Source organism: Salmo salar, chromosome ssa01 (genome assembly GCF_905237065.1).
Source record: "Salmo salar chromosome ssa01, Ssal_v3.1, whole genome shotgun sequence".
In the NCBI taxonomy this organism is placed as follows: domain Eukaryota; kingdom Metazoa; phylum Chordata; class Actinopteri; order Salmoniformes; family Salmonidae; genus Salmo; species Salmo salar.
This window is the reverse complement of record NC_059442.1, coordinates 51,908,214-51,922,701: the sequence shown is the minus strand read 5'-3', so window position 1 is coordinate 51,922,701 and position 14,488 is coordinate 51,908,214. Positions and strand designations below refer to the sequence as shown.

At 42.3% G+C, this 14,488-nt stretch overlaps 1 protein-coding gene across 5 annotated transcripts in view; it reads right to left on the bottom strand.

The window, feature by feature from the left end:
* Window positions 1-14,488, bottom strand: part of LOC106604674 (rab11 family-interacting protein 2) — a 34,095-nt gene that overhangs the window by 8,756 nt on the left and 10,851 nt on the right. For all 5 annotated transcript variants that reach the window (XR_006770050.1, XR_006770052.1, XM_014199575.2 and 2 more), the window contains exons 3-5: window positions 9,153-9,559; window positions 5,716-6,082; window positions 747-810 (exon numbers count right to left, since the gene is read on the bottom strand). Coding sequence is in view for 3 of the 5 variants with exons in the window: in XM_014199575.2 (XP_014055050.1) it covers window positions 747-810; window positions 5,716-6,082; window positions 9,153-9,559 (838 nt within the window). In the remaining 2 variants the exon portion in view is untranslated. The remainder of the gene's footprint in view (window positions 1-746; window positions 811-5,715; window positions 6,083-9,152; window positions 9,560-14,488) is intronic.

Sequence of the window (14,488 nt, the reverse complement as noted above, 5' to 3'; positions counted from 1 at the left end):
TGAAAGCAGAGGAAATAGAACTGCCAGTTCATTTCTGCTAGGCTCTGCAATAGAGTGGACGGAGGGGCACGTGGCTAAGATAACTCCTCAACACCCACAACGAGAGGTGAGGAAAGCCATTATCAGAATCCCTGTTTCTCATTTCAACATCCCTTTGGACATGGCTCTCTTACCATGTTAAACTAATTCTGGAATGTAATTGCCAGCAACTACTAGAATTATGCACTAGCAGAGCATGTTTTGTGCTTTTTATGTTTTTGTGTGGGGGGGGGGGTGACAAAACTAAAGGTGGCAAATAACCCCCTCATCAATCCAATGACAATTTCACACATATTTATCCCTACATAGTGCTCCAATTATGGCGCCAGTACGATATAATAGAACTTTACCTGACCTTAGAGAGACCGAAACTTCACACGGTTTTAAATGATGAGCCAATCAGAGATGCCGGTCGTTGTTTTCAGCTGTTAATTAGTTAAATTACACTCATCGTGACGTGTAAAAAAGACAGAAGAGACAGCAGCTCAGAGATCAACATCACAAACTGCAATGTCAAGTAAGATCAGGGAGAGCTACTCAATTAAAAAGTTGGCGGTGTTCTGAAACTAGGCCCATGCTTTTTGACGTTCTCTCTCCCTTTATTTTTTTTCCCCCCCATGGTCTTTATGAAAGGGTTATTCATACCAATATAAACCTTGTTTGAGATTGAATCACAAAAAAAAAAAGTGTAAGGTGTGAGCTCTTACATTTTTCTTGCCATGTTTCTCTCTCGCCTGTCGGATGTCTTCATTGCCGGTGGGCTTTTTATCACTGCAAAACATCCAAGAATACAGAATTACAAAAATCGTTAAAAAAAATTAACTCAAATCATGTTTACCAACACGGTTAAACCACCCTGTAACATCTTGCCTTAAACCTAAATGAACACAAAAGGTAGTGTACGATAGTATCTGTAAAGACGATGGACTAGTGCCTACAGTGAGATAGGCCTAAGAGTTTAATTGTGTGACAGATCTCAGTGTGGCTAAGAGGGGTCTGCTATCAAGCCTAGCTTCTTTTAAAGCTACACTCCTTAACTGAAACAATAACAAGGCATTCTCACCGCCCCTGTCTCGCAAAAAAGCTAAGGGACCGGGGTGAAGAAACGGAACCACTCAAATTCATAGACAAGACTATGGATACAAAGACTGACCATCCCATGATATCAAAATTATGGTTTTAACCATGTTGAGGCTATACAGTGTTTCTTTACATTTCATTTGTTTACCAACATTGGAATAAAATCAAGCATATATTTTGGGTTCTGATGGAGTACGACAGTTGACCTAAGCTCACATGGCATTTAGAAGTAATATTGTTCAATATATATATGATTATTTGTAAGTCAAAAATGGATGTAGCAACTAAGGATTCTAGCTTTAAAGGGGCAATCTGTAGCGCGAACAATAACAAAGTGGACACTCCACCACTGATTTGGTGAGGGATGGCGCTGGAGAAATGTAACCACTCACAAACTCATGGACAGAGCATCTGACCATCCAGGATATCAAGATTATAGTTGTAACCATGTTTTGAGGCTAGACAGTGTTTGTTTAAATTTACATTATCCACAAGGAAAGGATTAAAACAAGTTTATATTTTGGGTTATGATGTAGTACGACAGTTGAACTAAGCTCATAAGGCATCTATAAATGATATTCTTCAAGAATCAATGGGTACATACAGTGCATTCGGAAAGTATTCAGACCTCTCAACTTTTTCCACATTTTGTTACGTTACAGCTGTATTCTAAAATTGATTCAATAAAAAAAAATCCTCAACATCCCAAAATGACAGAGCGAAAACAGGTTTTTGGTAACACCTGATTTACATAAGTACTCAGACCTTTGCTATGAGACTCGAAATTCAGCTCAGGTGCATCATGTTTCCACTGATCATCCTTGAGATGTTTCTACACAACTTGGAGTCCACCTGTGGTAAATTCAATTGATTGGACATGATTTGGAAAGGCACACAGAGTTGACAGTTCATGTCAGAGCAAAAACCAAGCCATGAGGTTGAAGGTATTGTCAGTAGAGCTCCGATACAGGATGGTGTCGATGCACAGATCTGGGGAAGGGTACCAAAACATTTCTGCAGCATTGAAGGTCCCCAAGAACACAGTGGCCTCCATCATTCTTAAATGGAAGTAGTTTGGAAACACCAAGACTCTTCCTAGAGCTGGCCGCCCGGCCAATCTGAGAAATAGGGAGGCAAGGGCCTTGGTCAGGGAGGTGACCAAGAACCCAATGGTCACTCTGACAGAGCTCCGGAGTTCGTCTGTGGAGATGGGAGAATCTTGCAGAAGGACAACCATCTCTGCAGGACTCCACCAATCAGGCCTTTATAGAAGAGTGGCCAGATGGAAGCCACTCAGTAAAAGGCACAACAGCCCACTTGCCGTTTTCCAGAAAGCACCTAAAGGAATCTGAATACTTTCAAATGCACTGTGTGTGTGTGTACGTACACACACGGTCCAATGGTGTTTATACTTGCGTACTATTGTTAGTACAGATGAACGTGGTAACTTCAGGTGTTTGGAAATTGCTCCCAAGGATGAACCAGACCTGTGGAGGTCTACAAAAAAAAAAAATATTCTGAGGGATGGTGTTCTTTGGCTTGCAAGCCTCCCCCTTTTTCCTCCAAACATGACGATGGTCATTATGGCCCAACAGTTCAATTTTTGTTTCATCAGACCAGAGGACATTTCTCCAAAAAGTACGATCTTTGTCCCCATGTGCAGTTGAAAACCGTAGTGTGGCTTTTTTATGACGGTTTTGGAGCAGTGGCTTCTTCCTTTCTGAGTGACCTTTCAGGTTATGTTGATATAGGACTCGTTTTACTGTGGATATAGATACTTTTGTACCCGTTTCCTCCAGCAGCTTCACAGGGTCCTTTGCTGTTGTTCTGGGATTGATTTGCACTTTTCGCATCAAAATACATTCATCTCTAGGAGACAGAACGCATCTCCATCCTTAGCGGTATGACCGCTGCGTGGTCCCATGGTTTTTATACTTGCGTACTATTGTTTGTACAGATGAACATGGTACTTTCAGGCTTTTGGAAATTGCTCCCAAGGATGAACCAGACTTGTGGAGGTCTCCAATTTATTTTTCTGAGGTCTTGGCTGATTTCTTTTGATTTTCCCATGATGTCAAGCAAAGAGGCACTGAGTTTGAAGGTAGACCTTAAAATACATCCACAGGTACACCGCCAATTGACTCAAATTATGTTAATTAGCCTATCAGAAGCTTCTAAAGCCATCACATAATTTTCTGGAATTTTCCAAGCTGTTTAAATGCACAGTCAACTTAGTGTATGTAAACTTCTGATCCACTGGAATTGTGATACAGTGAATTATAAGTGAAATAATCTGTCTGTAAACAATTGTTGGAAAAATTACTTGTGTCATGCACAAAGTAGATGTCCTAACCGACTTGCCAAAACTATAGTTTGTTAACAAGAAATTTGTGGAGTGGTTGAAAAACGAGTTTTAATGACTCCAACCTAAGTGTACGTAAACTTCTGACTTCAACTGTATATCCAATAGTTCTTCCAGGCTGTATGTAATAACACTTAAGATTTTCTGGGCTAACAATGTAAGAAATAATACATTAAACAAAAGCATAGTATAGTAGCATAGTTTCCTAAGGACTCAAAGCGAGGAGACCATCTCTGTCGGTGCCAAAATCTGTTTTATGTAAAATAGTGTGCTTGTCATGCCCTGATCTGTTTCACCTGTCTTTGTGATTGTCTTCACCCCCCTCCAGGTGTCACCCATCTTCCCCTGTGTATTTATACCTGTGTTTCCTGTCTGTCTGTTGCCAGTTCATCTGGTTTGTTCAAGCATGCCAGAGTTTTGTGTCTCAGTTCCTGCTTTTTCCAGTTTCTCCTTTATCGTCCTCCTGGATTTTGACCCTTGCCTGTCCTGACCCTGTACCCTCCCACCTGACCACTCCGCCTATCCCTGAGCCTGCCTGCCATCCTGTACCTTTGCTCCACCTCTGGATTACCGACCTCTGCCTGCCTTGTCCTGTCGTTTGCCTGCCCCTGTGGTTACAATAAACATTGTTACTTCACACAGTCTGCACTTTGGTCTTACCTTGGTACCTGATAGTGCTATAGCTTGGAAAACAAATAAATGTGACTCTGGATGACAACATAATGTCTCCATTATTATGGCTAAATACGCTTTTGTTTTGTTTCCTTGACACGATACTAACGAGTATCGCAATACTGGTATTGTCCCGGCCCTAGTATACATAATGAATTTAAAAAGGTATAAAAATGGAAGTAGCAACTGCAAATTGCCCCTTAAGGCCAGTCATGACACCTGTATAGTATGATAAAGAAAACTTGGCCAACACGTGGATAACTATATGCTACCGCTGATATACACTCACCGGACATTTTATTACATACATTTGTGAACCCAGTGACGTATTGCTCCTACAGACAGTGAGTCACGTGGCCGTGGCTTGCTTTATAAAGCGGGCAGACAGGCATCGACGCATTCAGTTACTGTATGATTGAACATTAGAATGAGCAAAAAACAAGTGACATAAGCGACTTTGTGAGCGTAGTATGATCGTTGGTCCCAGGCTCGTCGGATCCAGTATATCTCCGAAAACAGCTGCCCTCCTGGGCTTTTCACGTACAACAGTGTCTAGGGTTTACCGAGAATGGTGCGACAAACAAAAAACATCCACACCAGGTTCCACTCCTATCAGCTAAAAACAAGAAGAAGCGGCTCCAGCGGGCACCGATCACCAACACTGGACAATTGAGTGGAGAAAAAAAACATAACAGCGAGTTCATTTTACTTGAGTGGCCTGCGCAGTCCCCAGAACTCAATCCAATAGAGCATCTTCGGGATGAGATGGAACAGGCTGTTCGCAGCATGAACGTACCGCCATCCAATCTGCAGCAACTTCGTGATACCATTGCGTCAGCATGGACCAACATCCCTGTGGAATGTTTCTGACACCTTGTACAATGCCTTGAAGAATTAAGGCTGTTCTGAAGGCAAAGGGGGGTCCGACCTGGTACTAGATGGGTGTACCTAATAAACTGACTGGTGAGTGTATAAATGAGCAATTTGGGCAAACATTATGTTTGACACTACATAAGTGTAACACAGATGGCCTGCCACTGATATGAATGGTTCAGTGAAACAGCTTAGAAAGGTACAGGTTCAGATAAGTCATTTTTTTTATTTAACCTTTATTTAACTAGGCAAGACAGTTTAAGAATTTGTTTTCTTTACAATGACTGCCTACTTTGTTTGTGTTATAAAAGCATGTTGCAATGTTTTGTAGTGGAAGTTCTAGTTGTATTAGCTACCTAACTTGTCCTGAATAAGACAGCTGACCTAACGTTAGCACACTGACCGCAAAAGCCATTCAGTTTTGGAAGTGTTCTAATATTTGAAACTATTCTAAGGGATCAGGAATACTGTGCAATACACGTGCATCTGGATCGTGTTCATTAAAGCAAACAATTGAAAGGGTTGGAAAATGTTTTTCAATGTAAAACGAAAAGGTCAGTTTCCTATTGGCTAAGCCCAGGTAGTCCCCACATGTTTCACAAAGTTTTTTTTTGTTGCCGTTTTATGCCTAATGAACATGACCCTGGCCTGGATACCAAACATAGTTGGGTGGACGTGGAAAGCTTTACCTTGCTTTGTAGTGTGAGCTGAAGGGGTTGGTTAGTTGGATGTCGCCCTGAGAGTCGCTGTTGAAGGGATTGGGCGAGCGCAGGTCTCCAGAGCTGCCCGAACGCCCCCCGTCGGTCTTGCGTCCCTCCTTCTTCCCGGTCACACGTTCAAGAAGGCTGACCTTCTCCTTCTTCTCCTTTTTCTCCCCTTGGTCCCACAGCTGGCCCTGCTCCACCTCAAATGGGTTGCGGTTGCGTGGGAGGGTGGCGTACTTCTGCGGCAGGCCATCGCTGATATCAGTAAAAGGGTCACAGTGTTCCTCTGTGTTCTGGTAGCCTCGCACCTCACTCTGGGAGCGCCTGTGAGGGGCGGAACCACTCCCTTTCTCTATGAAACACAAACAAAATAACTGATATTTTCATGGAAATAATACTAATCACACACAAAAAAAGGATGGCTCCTTAGTGGTGCTAATCTGATACATGTTGACTAACACAGTGGTTCCCAAAGGGAAAAGATGTATGCATGTATGACTCAGTCGCTTCGATAAAACTGTCTGCTAAATGGCTTACACACACACACACACACACACACACACACACACACACACACACCTTGAAGTCGGAAGTTTACGTACACTTAAGTTGGAGTCATTAAAACTCGCTTTTCAACCACTCCACACATTTCTTGTTAACTATAGTTTTGGTAAGTCGGTTAGGACATCTACTTTGTACATGACACAGGTCATTTTTCCAACAATTGTTTACAGACATATTATTTTACTTATAATTCACTGTATCACAATTCCAGTGGGTCAGAAGTTTACATACACTAAGTTGACTGTGCCTTTAAACAGCTTGGGAAATTCCAGCAAATGTCATGGCTTTAGAAGCTTCTGATATGCTAATTGACATCATTTGAGTCAATTGGCGGTGTACCTGTGGATGTATTTCAAGGCCTACCTTCAAACTCAGTGCCTCTTTGCTTGACATCATGGGAAAATCAAAATAAATTAGCCAAGACCTCAGAAAAAGAAATTGTAGACCTCCACAAGTCTGGTTCATCCTTGGGAGCAATTTCCAAACGTCTGAATGTACCACGTTCATCTGTACAAACAATAGTACGCAAGTAATAACACCATGGGACCACGCCACGATCATACCGCTCAGGAAGGAGACGCGTTCTGTCTCCTAAAGATGAATGTACTTTGATGCGAAAAGTGCAAATCAATCCCAGAACAACAGCAAAGGACCTTGTAAAGCTGCTGGAGGACAGGTACAAAAGTATCTATATCCACAGTTAAACAAGTCCTATATCGACATAACCCCAAAGGCCGCTCAGCAAGGAGGAAGCCATTGCTCCAAAACCGCCATAAAAAAGACAGACTATGGTTTGCAACTGCACATGGGGACAAAGACCGTACTTTTTGGAGAAATGTCCTCTAGTCTGATGAAACAAAAATAGAACTGTTTGGCCATAATGACCATCGTCATGTTTGGAGGAAAAAGGGGGAGGCTGGCAAGCCGAAGAACACCATCCCAACCATGAAGCACGGGGATGGCAGCATCATGTTGTGGGGGTGATTTGCTGCAGAAGGGACTGGTGCACTTCACAAAATAGATGGCATCATGAGGTAGGATAATTATGTGGATATATTGAAGCAACATCTCAAGACATCAGTCAGGAAGTTAAAGCTTGGTCGCAAATAGGTCTTCCAAATGGACAATGACTCCAAGCATACTTCCAAAGTTGTGGCAAAATGGCTTAAGGACAACAAAGTCAAGGTATTGGAGTGGCCATCACAAAGCCCTGACCTCAATTCTATAGAAAATGTGTGGGCATAACTGAAAAAGCGTGTACGAGCAAGGAGGCCTACAAACCTGACTCAGTTACACCATCTGTCAGGAGGTATGGGCCAAAATTCACCCAACTTATTGTGGGAAGCTTGTGGAAGGCTACCTGAAACGTTTGACCCAAGTTAAACAATTTAAAGGCAATGCTACCAAATACTAATTGAGTGTCTGTAAACTTCTGACCCACTGGGAATGTGATGAAAGAAATAAAAGCTGAAATAAATCACTCTTAACTATTATTCTGACATTTGACATTTTTTAAATAAAGTGGTGATCCTAACTGACCTCAGACAGGGAATTTTTACTAGTATTAAATGCCAGGAATTGTGAAAAACTGAGTAAAAATGTATTTGGCTAAGGTGTATGTAAACTTCCGACTTCAACTGTATGTATGTACGTATGCATGCATGTATGTGTACACACACACACAAACAAGCAGTCAAAAGTTTGGACACACCTACCCAATCAAGCGCTTTTCTTTATTTTTACTATTTTATACATTTGGAGAATAATAGTGAAGACATGAAAACTATGAAATAACACTTATGGAATCATGTAGTAACCAAAAAAGGTGTTAAACAAATCTAAATATATTTTAGAGATTCTTCAAAGTAGCCATCCTTTGCCTTGATGACAGCTTTGCAAACTCTTGGTCAGGGAGGTGACATAGAACCCGATGGTCACGCTGACAGAGCTCTAGAGTTCCTCTGTGGAGATGGGAGATTCTTACAGAAGGACCACCATCTCTGCAGCACTCCACCAATCAGTCCTTTATGGTAGAGTGGCCAGACGAAAGCCACTCTTCAGTAAAAGGCACATGATAGTCCTCTTGGAGTTTGCCAAAAGGCACCTAAAGGACTGAGACCATGAGAAACAAGATTATCTGGTCTGATGAAACCAAGATTGAGCTCTTTGGCCTGAATGCCAAGCGTCACGTCTGTAGGAAACCTGGCACCATCCCTACCGTGAAGCATGGGTGGCAGCATCATGATGTGGGGATGTTTTTCAGCGGCAGGGACTGTGAGACTAGTCAGGATCGAGGGAAAAATGAACGGAGCAGTACAAAATACAAAGATCCTTGATGAAAACCTGCTCCAGAGCACTCAGGACGTCAGACTGGAAGGTGAACCTTCACCCTAACAGGACAACGACCCTAAGCACACAGCCAAGATAACACAGGAGTGACTTTGGGACAAGTCTCTGAATGTACTTGAGTGAAACAGCCAGAGCCCGGGCTTGAACCCGATCAACATCTCTGGAGAGACCTGAAAATAGCTGTGCAGTGACACTCCCAATCCAACATGACAGAGCTTGAGAGGATCTGCAAGCTTGTAGCGTCATACTCAAGAAGACTCGAGGCTGTAATCACTACCAAAGGTGCTTCAACAAAGTACTGAGTCAAGTGTCTGAATACTTATGTGTATGTGATATCATAAAAATAAAAGCTACATTCACAAAAATGTATTAAAAACTGTTTTTTTGCTTTGTCATTATGGAGTATTGTATGTAGATTGATGAGGGGGAAAAAACTATTGAATTCATTTTAGAATAAGGTTGTAACGTAACAAAATAGGCCTAACACTAGAAGAAGCTGTTGTCCTTACCCAGCTCCTCGATGGAGTTCATAGAGTCCAGCTTGGGGCGGAAGTGGGTGCCAATGAGGTCGGACATGGAGTGGGCAGCGGAGAGCTTATGGGAGCCAGCCAGTAAGGGTCTCTTGATCTTGGGCTCTGGCTGGGGCTGATGGTCCGGAGCATTGGGCTGGCGAAGGGTCTCCGAGTCACACATGGCGGAGCGGGGCAGGATGGCTGAGGAGGTGTCGGAGAAGCCACCATCGTGCTTGCGACCCTTCAGCTTGTCCTTGAGTTTAGTGAAGGGCGAGCGGGGCTTGTCCTTTATGGAAAGGTCGAACATGCTGGCCGTCATGTTGTTCCTCATGAACTGGATGCTGACCTGGATCTTCCCTCTCTCCTTCCTCTTCTTCCCTGGCCTGGAGTCCAAAGAGTACCAGCTGAAAGAAGGACATGGGGATAATTATTAGACAGGTAATTGTTGTTAGTGGCACATTAAAATGAATACAGGAATATAAGATGAAAACATCAAAGAAAACATCAGGTGCCTTAATGAGGGGTAAAACGTCACAAATTCAAGCTATTTGTTTTTGTTCTGAGATAATGCAGGTTTGTCATAGCAACAGGGGTGGTTACATATTCATCCTTTTAAAAATGTATGAATTATGAACATGTTCAGACCTTTTCCCGCTTGGAAATATTGGTGTAAGTTTTTTTTTTAAATCAGTGGAAAATATAGGCCTATTATTTAATGCATCTAAATTCTAGGCTTTGTTTATGAAATATTAGCTTAAAAAAAAAAAACAGGCTAAAGTGATATGCTCTATCGACTGAGGTAAAAACTATTAGTAAACGTACAACACAGAAATCTGAGAGTACCTAAGTGAGTTGAGCCATTTCATTTTGAAGAAATTATTAGAAAAGTGGGGATAAAAAAACTGAGTCCGACATTTCCCTGAGGAAGAGTAACAACTTGTGTATTCAATAAATTATTAGGGTAAAATGTCTGTGGTGGAAGTCCCCAATTTCACCTCAAATAAATCCACAGCCGACGTCACTTGAAGCTTTTCGTCTCCCTGTGAATACATATTATACGAGGGATAAACATAATTCCCTGCTTACTGTGATGGTCTGAATCTCGAAAAGAATGTTGAATAATATGGTTCATCAAGGCCATTCTGCTACTCTGCTCCTGTTTATTTAACCTCTTTGCCTTTTCTGCTGGAAGTAATACGATTGATGCCTTCGCTGTGAGAAAAAAGGGGTGACATTTGCACAAATCTGGCCTTTGTTCAGAACTGCGACGACAAGCAATTGGGAAATTACAAAGGCAATGGTGCAGGATAACCATGCAACTCATACATGCTAATGAGAACGCTGGCTTCTCCATTGCCTAGGTCTAGCCCAGTGGTCACCAACCTTTTGAGGCGAGATCACTTTAAGTCAGGCTGAGGTCTAAGCGCTCAGAAGAAGAAAAAACACGACTTAAAAAAACGTAAGCCTATGCAACATTACCCAATTAAAAACAGTTCTGTACCAATGATGTGTGTGCAATAGGCTATAGGCCCAAAACATGATCAATGCATATTGGCTATGCTTGAATTACCCTGCCAACGGCATTGCAATGTTGTTCTTCTCAGACAATTTTAACATTATATTTTTTTTAACTTGAGGTATATGATCACACCGGTAATAGATCATTTGCTGTATTACTTGCGAGGCATAGCTGAGTGAGCATACATTTAAATAATTTGCTTTTTTCATTTTATTTTACTGATGGTGCCTGCATCTGATGGTCAATCTCAACGGAGGGAGACTGACCAAAAAGAAGACACTGAAGGTAGAAACTCTGATGGCAGAGTTTGTACCTTCAGACACATGAAATGGTTCAAAATGGAGACACCTCCGACTACCCCGCACAGGGCAGCTGAATCAAGTGCACCTACTACAAACAGCGTGAAACAAATATAAAAACACCAACGCAAGGCTTTATCAAAGACAGGACAAAACTGCTTCTCCAATAGAAATCCCCGATCACACTTGAGGTGACGTCATCGGATCCAAAACGGTCGTTTCTCGCCGAACTGCGCACGTGCAGGCTGTCAAATCAAAAAAGGCACTCCTTCAATATAAAGTTGTTTTAGACAAACATTAAAATGTGTCAGTTTGTCACAATCACGAGGTTGGAGTAATAACATGTTAAACTACTTAAGACATAAGCTCGAATTTAGGTTGTGCCTTTAGATTTCGGGAAAATTAACAACTAACAAAGAATTTTGCACTTCTCATTGACTTCTCAAACCCCGGCCTGGTCTATTTGGTCTGTTTCACAAGCGTTCCCGGAAGTCTCACGAAGTTGCGCTTCTGGGTTTAGAAACTCTGTGGCTTTATTGTTTTTTTTTTATAGAAATGATTGGCGATCGACTAGGAATGTCTTGGAGATCGACCGGTTTGTGACCACTGGTCTGGCCTTTTTAAACCAATGGTTTGTCGACTGCAACAATGTAGAACTGGGAACAAACCTCACTCAAAATACAAAGTCAACATTTAAACCACCTCTCAAACAGCAGGTGCTCTGGTAAATTCCACAATTCCTCAATGAGCACAACCTCTCTCTGTCTGTTCAAGCTATAGGCTACTTCTGTCATTGGAAAAGTGGACAGGCATGATGTTTTTTTGCCCTAAACTGTGGCCAAAGAACCTCCATGGCAAGGGCCTCTTGGTCTAGCTAGCCTTATTCACATAGTGTGCTCTGTCCTTCGGAGCACGATCTAGGAGCCACAGCATGCTGCTGAGGGGGCCAGCCCTGTACTTCACATGGGTGTCAAGGCCAAGATAAACCTCCCTCTGCCTGGAACCACAATACTCCCACTCTACCCAGACCTCTGAGAAACTCCTCACAATCAACACAGGTGTGCGATAATTAGGGGCTGCCTACTTCAATGTCTAGATAGACTCTCCTCCCCATGTGTCAGCTTGAAAATACAGTTGACGGACACAGCTAGTTAGCAAATTGGGACTGCTCCAGTATATGGATATGGCAGCAGAAGAGTGGGCCTTTGGCTCATTCTAGTTGGAGTCAGTTGTGTGGGATGACTAAATACTGGTACATTGACATCTCCACAACAGCTCTGTACTTGAATGACTGCAAACCCTGGAGGTGCATCAGCTCCGGCACCTTAAATAATTAAGGTTGCTTATGACACATCGCAATTCTCCCCAACTAATGGGTAAAGAGGAAGTGTGCTAATGTTTGCATGATAAAATGTAGCAATGGCTAATTGACACCAGATCCTCTTGTGTTCCTGTTCCTCTGAGCAGAATGAAGGCTTACTTATCATGTAGCCTAGGCCTAGCTAGCTACAACACATTGTGCCATAGTTATTCTACACAGCCAAAAATAACTTTACATAGCGCAACTGGATTGGGTGGAGCTGGTGTAGTGTTTTTCTTTCCCATACATCCACACCACTGGAAAAAATATATATCATTTGAGTCAGAATTAGTAACAAGACATGTTTGGCCAGTTCCACCACATTCAGCTAGGCTAATGCCCAAAAGAGCACAACATAATGTTTAGCCTATGCCATGTCCATAAATTACAGTTTGCCATCTCAATTCCAGTATAATGCAAGAATAAGCAAGGACAGTATTGCCATTTGTTGATTGTGTGATCACTGGAATTGAGGTGGAACAGTTTGCTGCTATTAGACAGGAAAGATCATCTGATGGCCTGCGGACTGCTGTTCTCGCTGGACTAGTTCACCAACTACAAAGGCTGCGCCCAGTCAACTCAATTACAACATGAATGGCAGTCTATTCTCGAAAGACTAACCTCTTAATTCATTGTTCGGTGTCAACAAAGCACATATTTTAACTAGCACAATGGCGTAGCCTGTGTCACAACAAGACAGATGTACAGGCAAGCAACTAGGGGCGAAACAAGTCACCAAACCCAGTTTAGTACGCATTGCTTTTTTGGGGTTACGGTTCGGTTTCGGTACAGCGGGAATAATAAACCAACAGTTACTGTAGTTAATTTTGGTTTATTTGAGAAAATACAAAACGTTGGTATTCCCGATTCCATAAATGATCATGAGTCATATAATGACTGGTGAGTGCACAATCAGGAATACCAACACTTTGTATTTTCCTAAACGAAAACACACGATTACTCAACAACACTAAAATAAAGTGCAATATGCGTGTGAAATCAATGTGCAAACATGGCTCAGACATTATATAGGCCTATGGTACGATGTTTTCTTACAAAGATGAAAATATGTGCATTTGCAGCACAGTATCTCTCATCTCCCACTCTGGGGTAATGTGATGGGCTGTCATTAAGTACCTTTGTGTAGCACTGGAGGCCCATCCATCTGTAGTAAGCGCAACACAATGCACCATTGCTTATATAGAGCATTTTGCTGAAAATTGGTGCGAGAGGGCGAAGTTCGCAATGGGCGCATATCCGCGGCTATAAACATGCCTATCGCTCTTGTAATTTATTTGGCACGGTCAGAATCAGCTGCGAAGGGCTGCTTGAATGCAGAGGGAAGAAAAAGTTGATGCTTTTTTGCGTTTCCGTCTTGCTCAGGTGGTAGGGTGATGTCGACATAAATTTGTCAACATGTTTGAGGTGTTGGCAGCTGCATGGGCTATTCTCGTTGAACAGTGACGACATAGTACTGTTAACTCTCTGTTCATCGCTGTTGTAATCTACTGGGAAGCCAAAATGTTTGAGAATCCTCCTGGTTTATCGACCCCATCGTACAGGGCCCGGTTTCCCGATAGCGATGGAATTTAGGCTTACGAGTGTTTTCACGACGCATCGTTCCTACAAAGGCCGACATGCGTTTCCCAGTGCGTCGTTGTGGCCTGTGTCAATACGGATAGGATCTAAATAAATTCAGCACTGCTCTCTGATCAGCGTTCTCCCTTTCCAATCTTACCTTAACATTATAATTATTCCACAACACTGACGACGAATCAGCTCCTAGAGAGCTATTATCACCTATGGCTACAAATATTGAGGTAGGGTTTTCTAATTCTTACCCCAGCAGTTCGCAAACTAGGGGTCACGACCTGATATGAAAATGGGTTTGCGATAAAAAATAAAAAAATTAAATGCTGTTTTATAAATGAAATATTATATACTGAACAAAAATATAAACCCAACATGCAAAAACTTCAAAGATTTGACTGAGTTACGGTTCATATAAGGAAATCAGTCAATTGAAATGAACTCATTAGGCCCTAATCTATGGATTTCACATGACTGCCTTTCCCCACTCACTGGAGAGCCAGGCCCAGCCAATCAGGATTTGTTTTTCCCCACAAAAGGGCTTAATTACAGACAGAAACGCTCC